Source organism: Marmota flaviventris, chromosome 8 (genome assembly GCF_047511675.1).
Source record: "Marmota flaviventris isolate mMarFla1 chromosome 8, mMarFla1.hap1, whole genome shotgun sequence".
Taxonomy (NCBI): Eukaryota; Metazoa; Chordata; class Mammalia; order Rodentia; family Sciuridae; genus Marmota; species Marmota flaviventris.
Window position 1 is genome coordinate 51192479 of NC_092505.1, and position 13275 is coordinate 51205753.

General features: G+C 47.8%; 1 protein-coding gene across 1 annotated transcript in view; it reads right to left on the reverse strand.

The window, feature by feature from the left end:
* Positions 1-13275, reverse strand: part of Xxylt1 (xyloside xylosyltransferase 1) — a 161235-nt gene that overhangs the window by 125955 nt on the left and 22005 nt on the right. The window contains exon 2 of the mRNA XM_027936154.2: positions 8977-9124. Within this exon, the coding sequence (XP_027791955.2) occupies positions 8977-9124 (148 nt within the window). The remainder of the gene's footprint in view (positions 1-8976; positions 9125-13275) is intronic.

Genomic DNA, 13275 nt, shown 5'->3' on the forward strand with positions numbered 1-13275 from the left:
GACTAATAGTTAAGAATTTTAAGAGAATCCTAAAAGGTCAGAATCTAATGTAGGGGGTCAAACTGAAGATGTTACTGTTCAACCAATATGACAACTATTTTCATTGGCAAAGAAAGAGCTTCTAGCATTAAAGCAGTAGAAAATGGCCTATGACAAATTACTATTTTTAGCACATTATGACAAATGAGCTCAGCTGTCCTTCAGAAGAAGAGGACTCAAACGCTTCAGATATGCTCTAAAAGAGTTGCCAGAAAATAGTTTTCACTGAAATCACTGGACACATGTTTACAACCTTTGATCAGTATTTACTCAGATGTTTTCACTCAGGCAAGTTCCTCAATATTTGTTTCTTCCACAGCTTTCTTCCACATGAGAACTCCCGAGCTCATGCCATGCTGAACGCTGTCAGTCAGGGGCATCCTCCGCTAAGCCAGGAGCCAAGTACGTCTGAAACAGGATGGAGAGATGGCCTCCCTGAGGGGCCATGTCTGAAGGAGGTGAGGGAGTGAGCCGAGGGGTATCACTGTGTGTGGCGGGGATGGGGTCCCAGCAAGGGGAGCAGAGGGGAGCAGGGCCGTTGTGGCCCAGTAGAGTACATGAAAGAACACCCAGGAGCTGAAGCCAGAACCCCTTTAAGGAATGGAGAGAGTGTCAGGCCCAGAGTCACACACAAATGCCTGTAAGGGATATTGCAGGCAGAACAAAATAAGAAACCAAGAGCTCAGGGATCAAAAACCAAAAACCACCCTGAGAACAATAAAATGGCCACACAGAGCATGGTCTGTGGCAGCCAGCCTGCACCTGGATTCTACCTAACCCCTCAACCTACAGGCGAGGATCTGCCTGCCACCTGAGAAGCAGGGCCTTGCCCAAGGCTCACAGAAAGGTAGAGGTACCTAAGCTCTGGGGCGCTGTAACCTGGTGGCTTTCAGGCACTCAGAAGAGATCTGCTTCCTGTTTCCCAGGATAGCCCTCCAGAAGAGAAGGAATCTCATGTTCAGGCCCAGTCCCCTCAAGAGTTGATATCACCATCCCTTGGTCATCCTCTGGGTCATGCTCCTCTGAAATCCCTGGTTGGTCAATGCCACAAGGTTGCTCCATCAGTAGTGTGCCACCAGAAACACACAAGCCTGTCCCCAGGATCCCTGCCATGACTCAGCAACCAGAAAAAGCCTTCTGATACCTAGACCCAAGGCAAACTCCAGGAATACCCAAAGCTACTTCCAATCCCCTCAGAAAGTAATCCAGGTGGACACAACCAGGTGAGTAAAATGCCACACTCAATTACAGGTGCTATCAGCTATGCTGCAGGGAAAGGGAAGAGACAGGAAGTGCCTTTTCTCTGACACTACAACAGAGCTACATTCACAAATTTAATTGTTATCCTTATTTTAGAGCAGTTTTGTTTACAGGGAGTTCAGAGGAACAACCCCCGCTCAGAACAGGAATGGGAATTCCTCAAAAAGGCATTCTGTGTGGTCATTTGTGTTTAAGAAAGCTTTTTCATTGCTATGTCCAAAAGACTCAACAGGTACAACAACAAGTAGAAAAAGTTTATGAGGGGCTCACAGTCCATAGATGGCCAACTCCATTACTCTGGCCCATGGTGAGGCAGAACATCATGGCAGAAGGGTATGGAGTAGGAAAGTAGCTCAGGACATGATGATAAAGAAGCAGAGACAGCTCTCGCACACTCACAATGACCCACCTCCTCCAGCCATACCCTACCTACCTATAGTTACCACCCAGTTAAATTCCTATCAGGAGATTAATGCACTGATTAGGTTAAAAATCTCATAACCCAACCATTTTACCTCTAAACTTTCTTGCACTGCCTCACTCATGAGCTTTTGGGGGACACCTCACAGCTAAACCATAATGCTGAGTTACACAAACTTAGACTTTTTTTAACCTTAGGACTTCTGGGAGATTTTGATTTGCTGATACCCATCTGACCTTCCAAGAAGAAATGCCCTAAAATTGTCACTTTCAGAGCAACTCTGAGCCAGGTACCAGGACTCGTCAAACACCATCCAGTCAGTCTCCCCACATCCCTGTTCATGCCATCATCGTCTCCACTTCATGAAAAACCTGCACTTAGAGAAGTTAGATTATTTGCTCAGAGGAGTCAGGAAGGGCCCAGGGACTCCAAGAGATTTCTAAGACACTTAGACACATCAGGAACAATGGCAGATGAGAAATTCATGCACCAATTTATCATCAGTTGGGTGCAAAGCAGAACTCTGGGAAAACAAGCAAGAAATGTGACTTAGGCCCAAAGTCTTAGCAAGACCTCACTCTCCTCCAGCCCATGGTAGTATGAAGGGAGAAAAGAGAGAAGAAACAGGGCTCCTTGCCCCTGTCCCTCTGAGGTCAGCCCTGGTTTAGCTCATTTCTGCCTCAAGAGTCAAAATAAAATTTCAGAAAGAAGGAAAACCACACTCATGCATGTGACCTCCTACCCAGGTACTGCACCCACTAATAGACAGGGTCCTAGAAGCCAACTACCTTGCCTTGCTATGGACTCAGGAAGGAAGCAGGCTATCCTCTCTCTATATCAGACAGCCAGAACCGTAGGGGGCAGAGGGACCCCCTGGTCTATCCTTAAGCCACCCAACCTGAAAGCAAGCAGCAGCCACAGAGCTAACTGTGGGAACCAGCACTTCCATACAGGATCAGTGAGTTTAGGAGGCTTTGTGTTGGCTTTCTCCAGTGTTGAGGCTGATAGGGGTGGTGGTAGAAAAAAAGGCCACTCTTGTCCAGGTTCCAGGACGCACACACATCCCATCAGAACATGTCTGTCTCATGCTGGATAAGTGAACATCAACAGTGTCCTGATCTGAGTTCACAACTGCACAAAGTTATAAAGTTCCATAAACCAGCCCTGAAAGCCTTCCGTGGCTGATAGGAAAGAACAGTGAAAACACTAAACCCCTCCCATGGCTGGCACAGAACAAAGAAATCCACACTAAATATGGCTTTTACTATATCTGCTGAATTTCACTTAAGGGGGGAAAATAAAGAATTTTAAGGGCCTTGTACAAAAGACCACGCACTACCTCAAACATAGTTATATCTCTCATTCCCTTGGGAATCAATCTCAATTCAATGTTCAAAAGAAAGCAACCACAGGGGCTAATTCACACAAAAGTGCAAAGGACTGACGGGCAAGTGGTTCCATGGCAGGAATATTTGCACTGGTTTTACCGGAAACTGTGGCCCCCATGGGAGCTGAGTGGAAGACTGCCTGCCCCAGCCACTCTCATAACTGCCTCACTTCCTTGTGCTCTGAACCCACAGAGTATCTGAAACTTGCAAGTTAGTAACTGCTCCTGTGGAGCCAGAACAAAGACCCCCCTACAGGACTGGGCTCTCATGGAGAGAGGGAGACTACACAGCTGGGGGTACCCCTTACCTCATCGTCTGTATGTACTGGCTCAGTACACAGAAGCAGATGCACTCTCTGGCTGCTTGAGACCATGAGTCTACCTGAGTCTCACAGGCTGCCCACAGTGCCCACCCACAGATTCTCAGGAAACTGCAACTAGACCCAACATCTATGCCTCACAAACACATCAGCTTTCCTAAAGCAGAGGTCCATCAGCCTCATCCATGTCAAAAATGCCCATAGAGGCTGTCTCAACCTTCCTCCTGGTCTTCTCTCCACTTCCCATGTGTGCTAATGAACTCATTAATAACGGGAACTACGCTATTTCCCAACACACCACCATAGCCTTTCCCAGCTGCCATCCCAGCTTCCTGTTCTGTCTGCCTGAACCACTCTCTACCCTGTTTATCACCCTATAAGGCACAACTCAGGTGCCACCTCTTCCATGAAGCCTTCCTCATTCCTGACAGATGCCTATGACCTTTCCTCATCTGAACCCCCACCTCCACACTGTGTCAGTCTTCATGTCATCTGTTCTAATTGTTGGATCATGCCCTATAACATGAGCCAACAGACTCCCTGAGACTCCCAGAGCAGCTGGCACTGCATCCTGCCAATAGCAGACCCTTGGCCATGGCTGTCTACCAACTCATGCTGACCACAGGACACGACGACCTTCCAGGGTGCATGTGGGACCACAGAAAAGTCTCCTGGGGGACTCTGGCTGGTCTGAGGCACTGCTGATTGTCTGGCGCCTGCCTGCCCTGCCCAGGAGGCCCAACCACAACCACGCCTCTGGGCCCAGCTTGCCAGGGCAGATTTCCCCCATGTCACCAGGCTGGAGCCGACGGCTCCTCAGAGCAGTGTGACAATGGGAAGGAAAGCTGGCAGTCCTGAAGGAGTTGCTTTTTGCTCCCTCCAGCTCCAATTAGGCAAAAATGTTTTCCTTTCCACAACATAAAATGCTTCCATTGGTGACAAAGCTAATACCAACAGAAGGAGATAAAAGCCCTGGGGGTGTGAGAGAAGAGCAGAGAGTGGCTTCAGGCTGTGGAGAACACATGGACAGGCTGCTGTGGGAACGACAGAACCAGCCAGCCAGCCACATAACCCCTCAAACAAGCAATGGAAAGACAAACAAGCACTGACCAAAATCCGAGCCAGTATGTCCCGCCTGGCAGGGCTCCTCTGTTCCTCCTGGGGCACCGCTCTGCCAATGTGGTTTTGGGTTGCACTGTTCCAAAGGGAGCAGTCAGGGCACACACAACACATGAGACTGCTGATCCCAACCCTGTCCCAGCCAGGCCCCAAGTGCAGGGCTGCAGCAAGGGGGCAAGAAGAGAGGTGCAGAGGCCAAGTTCTACAGTGGTACAGGGGTAGGGACAGGGCCTTAGGTCAGAACATCAGAATGGGCATGGACAGAGGGATTGGAAACCCAGGGGGAGACCCAGCTCACCCCAGGACTTATCAAAGTGGCCTAAGTCTCAACTCCCCATTTTCCTCTCCTGTCAAGCAAGATGCCAACTGACTTGAAACTTCTGCAGCTACCTGAACTCCAGGAGAGGTCAGACCCTAATGGACCTAGAAAACTGTATAGAACCTACCCGTACAGACAACACAGAGGGGAGCGGGGAGTTGACATACCCTGGCTTTGAAAAGATTACCTCTGGCCTCATAATTCTACCCTTGTCCTAACAAGACGATCTTTATGCATGTAGACAACTATCACAGTTTAATTTAAGGTATTAGAAAGAAAACAGTAAGCATCCTGCTAGCTGAAAACAGGGACATGATAAATGGATGAATCAAATTTCATCCATTCATTGAACGATTCCAAAAATTTTCGAAGATTATAACTGTACAGATGTGTGACATTAACTAGAAAAATGATAACATAGTTTTACTTGTATCATTTCCTTCACTTTTAGTTGAAATGAAAGTTCAATTTCACAGCTCTACATATAAAAAGCTCAGAATGATCTGAATATAAAGAATAACTCCAACTTTGCCTAAATTTTAAAAATGGCACATGTGGGGAAAATGCTAGAAGAGGATCAAGGAATTAATATTGATGGTATTTATATGATAGTAAAGAACAGCTTTCTTCTATTGTTGTTTTGTTTTGGTTTTTGTTTGATACTGGGGACTGAACTCAGGGGCACTCAACTACTGAGCCATATCCTCAGCCTTACTTTGTATTTTATTTAGAGACAGGGTCTCACTGAGTTGCTTAGCACCTTGCTTTTGCTGAGGCTGGCTTTGAACTCACGATCCTCCTGCCTCAGCCTCCCGAGTTGCTGGGATTACAGTTGTGTACCACAGCGCCCAGCTAGCTTTCTTTTGTTTTATTGTTGTTCTCAGATATTTTATGAATGATTGCTACTTTTAAAATAGAATAGTAAGTAAACGGGGCTAGGGGTGGGTTCAGTCGTCCTGGTTTAAGTCCCCTGCACCAGGAAAAAAATAAAATAAAAGCAGTAAATCTATTTTTAAAGTAGTTTAGATACAGAAGGGTGACCCTTATTCTACGGAAGGGAAGAAAAGAGAAGTTGAGACAGAAAGAACCTGCATTTCAGGAACCCTACACAAAACTCCAGACTCCTAACTCAGAGGAGCAGCAGCTTAGCAGATCCAACTTTCCTGGATGTGGCCCAGGTGCTCAGGTCCCACCCACCCCATCCTCACTCTTAGGAAAAAAAGAATACTAGAAAACAAATAAAATAGTAGCAGGCTTGGAGGTGCACACCTGTGACTCAGGAAGCTGAGACAGAAGGATCACAAGTTTGAGGTCAGCTTCAGCAACTTAGAAAGACACTTAGTAACTTAGTGAGACCCTGTCTCAAAATAAAAAATAAAAAGGTCTGGTGATGTAGTTCAGTGGTAAAGTGTTGCTGGGTTACATTCACAGTACAAAAAAAAAAACAAGGAAAAAAGAAATGAAACAACCAAAATAGCATGAATGCAGCAATTACTCTAGAACAAAACCATTAACCGAAGCACAGAACAATAATTTCTAAGATTAAAAAAGAAATATAAAAAAGAATATAATAAAGAACCTCCACCATCTCAAGACAGCACTAATGATGTGAAAACACGGTGTCCTTCCGAAAATTGCAGGAATTCCAAATGACCTACCCAGTAAGAACTTGGCAACTCCACGGAGTGTTGAGTGGCAGCCAGACTTCCTAGTAGAACACGCCCCAGACGCCACAGGAAGCTCCAGTGCGCCCATTTGTTTTATGACTATCAAGTTTTAGTGACTCTCAAAGTCTCCTTTCTTAAGAAGTAGATCTTGGGCATAAGCAAAAATGAATCTCTGGAAGCACATTATCATTCAGCTAAAAAATCCAAAAAGATTGGGTGCTTGGGCTGAAACAACTAGCTGCACCTTCCCATGCCAGCCCCAGGAGGGCCACAGCCCACACGTGATGGGCCCCATGATGAACCACCTATTGACCCATGGCAGAGCTCCCACCAGAGCCTGTTCTCTGAAGACATGGCCCGCAAGCAAGCCCAAGCTACTCAGCTAACAAAGTGGGAGAGGGCCAGAGTAGCCTTCCTGGCTAACACTTCTCATCATAAAGCCAGGGTGGCCAGGCAACTCTCTAGCTTGTCATCTAGCCCTTCTTTATTTAGCACCTGATTCTCGCCATAACTGGAGAGAGCTGCCATTCACCTCCTGCTGGGCACATCAAAGCACAACCTGGCTTAGAGCTCAGCTCCCAGCAGGCAGGGACCTGGCAGTGGACAGAGGGAGGGAAGGAGGTACCATAAGTTGGGCAGCAGGCTTCTTCTTGTACCTCTTGTTGTCCTCTGGCATCAAGGCCAATCACACATGCAGAATGACAGGACTGGTCAGACTAGATCCTTACCACCCTTCTAGCTGAGCCATTTCAAATTGATTAGCCCATGGAACTCTTTGACTAAACAGAATCCTATGCCAAACCCTGATACACAAAGCAAGTCAAGAAAGACACTGAGGAGTAAGATGGGGTTCCAGAGTTGAGCGGGTGATGATGAAACTCTTCTTCCCCTGGCTCCCCAGAACAACACAAACCCTAGGGAGATTTTTATGAGCCCTGGATCAGAATGCAGGCTGCAATAGCTCACTGGTGCAGGCCTCCGTCTACAGGTGAGGAAGCTGAGGTCCTGAGAGACAAAGCAGCTCAGCCAAAGGCACACACATGACTGGTCAGAGATGAGACCAGCTTCCTCAAGTCTGAGCGGCCCATGGCACCTGCACCGGGCCGATACAGTAGTCTCATACGGGCCACCTAATGAGATAGAAGTAGCTGCTATTTGCAGGACTCTAAGCCAGGGAGACCTGGGTTCAAATCCCAGCTCTGCTACTTAAGTGGGTCTATAACCCGAGGCAAGGGAAGCAAATCCTTAGGCAGCCCTACCTGTCACCTCATAGGAATGGGGTAGGATTTGGTGGCTTCACCTCATTTTCTGTAAAGGATCACAAATGCTAGTTCACCCTGTCCTCCTTTCTTCTTCACCCCTGCTTGGTGCCCCTAAGTCCTTGTCTTATATCTAAGAGACCATTCAAACACCTCCCTGATACCAGAACTCACCTGTAGAGTTTCAGTCAAAACAGATGGGCTTGCTTTTCCCTGCAATATGATACCGCCAACAGGAGGTGGGGTTCAACTCTCACCTCCTAAGTCCCTGGTTGACCAGGCCCTTCTAGTCTGCAGGTGGCTCTTGGCTTCTCCTTTACTTCTGGTCTGCTAAGCCAGAGCAGCAGACCTCTACCAAGTGGCCTGGCTGTCCACTTGGCTATAAAGTCCTATTGGTTGGGAAATTGTTGGAAAAGCTAATCAACCACAATTAGGAAAACCGCTACCCCAACCGCTACCCCAAAATACCCCTTCTCACCGCTAAAAGGCATACAACATGGTTGTATGACCAGAAACTAGATGATATCCAGGGCTTCAGAACCAATCAAGGATCACTAGAAAGAGAATCCAGAAGCCAGGGACACCCCACAAATAAGGCCCCTCCAAAGTTTCTGGCAAAGGATGATCAACCTGCTAGGAATTCCTCACAAGCTGCACCTATTACAGGCTACACATTATTTCTTCCCTAGAGAGGCAGAAGCCCAGAAACTCCTCTAATGTGCATAAGAGTTTCAAAAAAAAAGTTCTACTAGATCCACAATTTGTACCTCACATATCCAGGTTTTATCTTTTCAAAATCAGAAAGGATCACAAATTTAGATGATGGACAACCTGGTGCTACCTGGCATCTTACAGATATGCAAACTAAGCCCTGGGGAAGTGGGGAGCTGAGTGCAAGGGGCAAACTCAGGGCCACAGTCCAGGTCCCCTGTGCCTAGGGACACTACACTGCACAAATCAAACTATGTCTTCATGACCTGACCCCAGGAGCCACAAAAACCAGGGACCACCTTTAATTCTAAGTGCAAAAAGCCCTACTGCCCACAGGGCTTGGCTGACTCCTCGCCCTCTCTCACACATCTCAGTAGAGCTCTTCACCTGAGACAGGGCACCAGCCACGCAGGAACCAGGGAAATGCATACAGAATCAGACAACGCAGGGCTGTTGCTCCTCAGTCCACGTTACCTTTGGGCATGATCTGATGCATGGCAACTGAGAGGAAGAAGATGGCATCACTGTAGTAGGTCCCTGAGCCAGCACTGAAGTGTTTCTGCATGGCCTCCACCACAGGGAAGAGCTTGTCCGTCAGCGCAGCAACATCGTGGAAGATGACCTGTAGTGGGGGCGAGAAAACTTCAGCAATCAGCCAATCCGCTCTCACCCTGGGCTCCAAGCACCCAACACACGTCTGAGCCCAGGAATCAGAAATAGACAAGTCCTCTCCAGGGTCCATGAGAAGATGATGATGGGGATTGGGGTGGGGGCAAGTAAGAGCTAAGGAAATGGGGAACAATGAGGAGTCAAGAGTTGAGGCTACACAGACTCTGTCCTACTAAGGGGACGGGGATACCATGGGGGAGGGCAGACAGGGAATGGAAACAGTTCCCAGTTGCCTCTGCTTTTGAACCTCAAGCTGAGTCACACCAAAGGCCAGTTCTGTGCCCAAGGACAGGAAGCGATAAAGCCCCTGATCCTGGAGCTCTCAGCCTCAGCATGGCTGGATGGCTAACACTGCTTGGTCACTACCACCTCCTAGTGGCCACTGTACATGTGCCACAGGCCCATGAGATGCTCCAGTTCTACTTCCCTTGTCCAAAACTGCAAACACTGAGAATACTGGCAACCGGAAAAAGGAACCAGGAAAATGCTGAGCACTGAGGCAGACTTATCTGCCAACTCAACCTGCATTTCTTGAGTGTTCAGAAACTCTGAGGGCCTATGAGAAGTGTAAGAAATAACAAGTTGCCACTAACCCTCAAAGCACTTGGAGGTTTGGAGGTGCCACCAGCCACAGCTCTGCAAATTGCTCTCCCACATGCTCTCTGATCCCCATGATAGCCCAAGGCTTCCGAGAGACAGGCATCAGTGTTGTACCTTCCAAATTACAAATGAGGAAGCAGATGCCCAGAGAGGTTCCACTGCCACAGTCACATAGCTAACAAATGCAGAGTCAGGACTTGACTCTGGTGTCCAGATCAGCCCCAGGTTCCTTCCTCTATGAACACATCCTCTCCTGATCAGTGACCAGCAAGGGAGGGAGACGCCGTGTCCTAGGATGATGGTAGACAGGAGTACTGATAGGACCCTCAGTTGGTTTTCCTGCCTGACACTATTCCAGAAAGTTAAAGTCCATCCCACACCAGCCGTAGCCTTGTACGATATCACAATACCATGTGCTCTGCTCACATCTGTCTTGCAGGTTTTTCCCATTGCTCCTGGTGCCCCAGAGCATCTGAGTCATTCCTCTACACCCAACAAGCACTCAAGGCAGAAGCCTGGATGTTTCCCCTCCTTCCTCTGCCCTTCTAGGATATCTGCTGGTGGCCCCCTCCTCCTGCCCTCTTCCCTGGTATCTGACAGGACAGGACAAGCCTACTAGGTGCCGCCTACGTCACCACTACACCAACTCCCAGCCCAAGAATCCACCTGAACAGGTGCCAGCAGCAAAAGGGGAAGCCACGTGATCACATGACTGGCCTATTCATGCTGACAGCGGCCCGACCAGCAGCAGAGAGGTCAGCAGTGGGCAGTGCCTGAGAAGTTCTCAGACTGGTGGGCTCCATTCCATCACCCACTGCCCTGGTTTCGAGCCTCCTTCACTCCCTGCACTTCCCGAGCCTTAGATCGTCTTCACAGACCTGAGATGATGCTAAGTTGCTCCACCTGCTTTTCCCTAATTGGGGTTCTATTTTTGGTCTTCTCAGAAATATCTCTCTCATTTCTGTTTCTCTTATATCTCTCCTTAACAATATTTCTCTTAGTTCACATGGTTGCTTTTGTCCTTAGGTCTCCTTAAATTTCTAAAATACTATCAAACTTGGAAAAACATTTATACCACCTTGGTCCTCATTATTCACTAAAACTTGTTTTATATAAAACTTGTTTTGTTTAACCTTGTATTGTTTTATAAAAGTCCTTTGGAAGTTTCCAGACATTTCTAAGATACTGGTTGAGTTGGCAGATGAGTCCCTTTATCCCTTTTCTGGGCTTTTTGTTGCTGCTGTCATTGCTGCTGTTGGGTTTTTGTTTCTTTGTTTCACTTTGACCTTTTCATGTCCATGGCCTCGCGCCTGAGATGGGGAGTGGAGACCAGTTCCTGCTATTTCCCAATATAAATCCTAAATGACATACCCTGTCTGTGACCTCTCTGACAGGCTTACTTCACCCCCTCCAAGCAGCCTTTGCTGTACCTCTGCAAATGTTCTCCAAATAGACAAAATTCATCTCTCTCTCTCTTGCTCTCAAAGCCTCCCATGCACCCTGGTGCCCTCAGCTGCAGCCCAAACTTCCCAGCAACGACTAGGAGCTTCTATAATAGTGGTCTTGCCTACTTCCCAACACCGCCATTTGGGATTGAACAGAACTGAACCAGGCAAGGAGTATCCACCTGCTGGCCACCCCTTTATATCCTATGTCCTCCTATACCTGTCCTTGCTCTTCCCATGTCTGGAACTCCTTCTTCCAGCCCCCATCTGCCTGGTAAACTCCTATCCAGTCTTCCAAGCTTCCTCTCCAGCTTCCCATAGCCTCCCACAATCCACCAGGGCCTTCCTGCACCCCATTTCACACAGGGCTCCACCGCTCTTGTGGCACTTGCTCCCCAGGTCTTTGTCTCCATATCTGCAGGAGGGGACACTCCTTGAGGTCAGAGGCTACGACTGTCGCATGCCCTGTGTCCAGACCCTGGCCACATAAATGCAAGGCTATCAACATAAGTTTGCTACAGAACTGCACTTAGGGCAAGTGACTAGGCTTCTCTGCCTCGGCTTCTTCACCGGTAATATGGGAGTGACAACAACTACCTCCTATGCTGGCCCGTAGGGTTATCTGGAACAAGCATCCAGCTCAGGGGTTGTGACACTGCTTTTATTCCTAAGCCTTAGCATCCTGTGCCTGTCCTCTGGTCCCCTGAGTCCCCACTCCTCACAGACCAGTCACAGCTCTGAGCCAGCTTTTCCTCTGAGGCTTATCCCGTCTCCTCCACCACTGGGAGCTGGAGTGACACAAGAAGCTGGAAGCTGACCAAAGGGCTCTCACAGAAGAGGAGCCTCTACATCCATTCAACAGGAAGAGAAAGGCTGTGCACTGTGCACAGAGCAGGGCCTGCTGCAGCTGCAGCCAAGCTTGGGGAGGTAGAGAGGAATTGGCAGCCAGCATCCTCCCCACCAGCCCCACATCACCCCAAAGCTTCCCAGGCAACAACTGCATCTATCAGCATTAATAGATTTATGAGGACAAACTGTACTCAGTACATTTGTTCTAAGAGCTGTACTGTGAAGCCTACTCCAATGAATATTTCATGTAATAAATCTACTTAAAGATAAATTAATATGTTCCAGGGAATATACTTATGCAGCAAGAAGCAAATCACAGACACTGCAAGTGTGAATCAAAATGCCCAGTCCTCCCCGAGACAAACAGGTCTGCCAACTGTGACCTGCCTGAGGACGGCATCAGGATCTGGCATACTCTGGAGCCCCCAGCCCAGGGCCTGGCGCCTCACCAGGGGCAGCAACAAGTAAAGAGAGGAAAAGAAAGCGAGGGAGCCCGGAGCCCACTCCTCTCCCTTCCTCTTCTTTCAAGTCCTCTAAGGAGCGATAGAAAGAATTACCACACAACCCAGGAAATCAGGAATAAAAAGTGGCTCTTGTACTAAAGGCAGTCAGCCAATGAGACAATGCACAGCAATGGCGTATGTCAAATGAAATTTATAATTTTTAGGGACGTAGTCAAATCATCATTCATAACCTTTATTAATTTATTTATACACACATACTTAAATTTAAAATCCTATTTAAAAACATTAGTTTCCCACCCAGCCTATGAAATAATTTCTTTCTGAAATCCTTCCCTTGTATCAACAAAAGCACACTCATCCACCTGAGTGAGGCTGACCACCCAGAGCATGTCACCCTCACTAGGTGTCCAGAGGATGGGACGCAGCCCCCAGTGAACCCTGTAGGATGTTGGTACTGGAAGTGCTACCCCAACCCACCACACTGCCACGTTCACAGCAGCAAGGCAGCTGGCTTTTCCATCAGCCTATAATCATATATTTGTAGTCACTTAGTAATCCCCCTTTTATTAGTGATCTTTGAAATGTTTGTTTATAACAATACTTCACACTTATGATTATGAGGTCTGCCTCCCACCAGAAATAATTAACTAAATTCATGTTAAATTTCTCTGCCTCTTTTCTTTTTAATACTGTCAAGGGACTTCTAGAACTATGCAGATTCAGTAATGACTAAAGTTTCCCGCCCC